Here is a 1,948-nt window from a genome sequence, read left to right as displayed (position 1 = left end):
TGGGAAGCCAGGTGCTGCAGACAGAGGGAGCAGCATGGACGATGGATGGGTACTTTCCCCAGGCATTCGAGGTGGATGGTAGCCTGTCTCCCCCAGCCACACGAGAGTGGGTTTGCCACAGCTACCTTCCTCACAGTGACACCTGATCCCTGAGACACCTGGATGCTTGAACACCTGCCCTGGAGAGCAAAATCTGAGAGGCATGGGAGAGTTTGTCTTATTCAGTGAATTGTCACTGAACCATGGAGCATGACAGGGCTCTGAGGAGAGGTGAGGCTGGGCCCTGACTGTGGGGGCTGAAGGTGAGAACACGGTATTAGGCGGAGGTAGGTGAGGAGATTGTTCAGGCTGCAGGGTGGAAAATATATGCTGCTGTCCCATTGTCCTTCCCTGTGCCAGTCGTCCTGGACACACATCACACACGCAGCGCACAGGTCTTAGGTGAGTGGGTTTTATTAGAAGCATTGCAGTCTGGGCAGTGAGAATCTGTGCTGCTTTTCTGTTCACACTACAATGAACCCCGCTGGCTCAGGGCTGGGGCAGGGGAGCTGGAGGGCTGGTCCTCTTTTGGGCCCTTGGTTCCTCAGGGCCTGGGGATGCTCATCCCTTCACTCAGACACAAGGCTCCTTCTCGATGGTCCTGGGTTAACTGCTGTGCTGTTTGTTCTGGGGGAGGAAGGTCATACCAAGTCATGAGCTGGGATCTTGATCAGGGTTTCAGAGGGAGGAAACAGGGCTGGGCAGGTCAGACTTGCCTTGGCAGAGTTCTTCTGCAGTCTCCGGATGATGCGGTTCACCCAGGGCTGGTCTGGGGGTGCACAGAGCTGACGATCTCTCAGTGTGGTGAACCTGGAGTAGAGAGCAGAGTGGATGGAGCATAGGAACCCAGTTTTGTGGGCAGAGGCTGGGGTCCATATGTGGGAGCCTGTTTCAGGGACTTAGCTGAAGGGGCTGGACTTGGCGAGAAGAGAGGTAAGCAGGTGGGGGTACAGCCAGGGACTGAGTGGAGAGAGGAGAGTTGGTTGATGTGCTGCCCCCCATAACTCACACCACGGCAGGCACTCTGCAGCCATCCTTGATGAGCAGGAGGCGGAAGGCACGCACAATGTACCCGGGGATGGGGCGCTGGGTCACAGACAGGCAGCAGTCCTCGGCGTCGTTGGCGCCCCCCAGAGCTGGGGTAGGGAACAGAAAGAAGGTGGGCTGAGCACAGGGGGCCCAGGAGGGAGGTGCGGCCTCACTGGGATTAAGAACAACTCTGCTCAAGTGTGTGTGTGTGTGGAGGCTGCTACACCAGTGTGCGCTAATGAGACCCTGCTGGTTGCCAAATGTATTGAGGTATTTGTAAGCCTTGCAGTAAATGGCCACCTCTATGAGCACCACATATGGTTCCTGCTGCCAGATCACCCCAGCTTCTTTCACCAGAGCTCTCCAGTTCCCCACAAATGAATAGTTAATATTGGTTACAGCATGAGTATCAGTAGGCTTGGGTGTTAGGGTGACAGGAGACAGGTGTCAGGGCCTTTTGAAGAGTTAAGAGTTTAATGCCTAGTCTTTAACCTCCCATTCTCCCCACCCCTCCCACTGTAGCATATGTATGTTGTGGCAACATACAACTGCCTTGGAATCTGCCTTGGAATCTGAGGCAACAGAAAAGAGCCTGCAGAGAGAAGGGCAGCTACAGCCCCTGGAACACACTAAAAGATACATCAGAATTCAGAGCCCAGTACACCTACACTCATAGGGCACGGGGACCCCCAGGTTCACCGACACATGGAGACCTAACTCGTGTCCCTCACATCCAGTCCCAGGAAGTCTGAGCTCTAGTCCCCCCTCCCCTCTCTCCCACACTGTCCCCCAGGCTCCCCTCAGCCTTACCAGGGGAGGGCCCCAGAGTCAGCAGACTAAGGGCCAGTAGTGTGGCTGTATGAGAAGCCATGGAGCGCGA

The 1,948-nt window shown here is 55.7% G+C and overlaps 1 protein-coding gene across 1 annotated transcript; it reads right to left on the bottom strand.

Moving 5' to 3' along the window:
- Window positions 1-455: 455 nt before the first annotated feature.
- On the bottom strand, window positions 456-1,939 carry CCL19 (chemokine (C-C motif) ligand 19). Its single transcript, XM_004695835.2, has 4 exons — window positions 1,879-1,939; window positions 1,049-1,175; window positions 756-849; window positions 456-666 (listed from the first exon to the last, which is right to left on the bottom strand). The coding sequence occupies exons 1-4, from the start codon at window positions 1,937-1,939 to the stop codon at window positions 646-648; spliced, it is 303 nt and encodes a 100-aa protein (XP_004695892.2). The 3' UTR covers window positions 456-645.
- Window positions 1,940-1,948: the final 9 nt, after the last annotated feature.

This window comes from Condylura cristata, unplaced genomic scaffold (assembly GCF_000260355.1).
Source record: "Condylura cristata isolate star-nosed mole 26May11 unplaced genomic scaffold, ConCri1.0 scaffold01136, whole genome shotgun sequence".
Lineage (NCBI taxonomy): Eukaryota > Metazoa > Chordata > Mammalia > Eulipotyphla > Talpidae > Condylura > Condylura cristata.
This window is presented reverse-complemented; position numbering and strand designations above follow the sequence as displayed.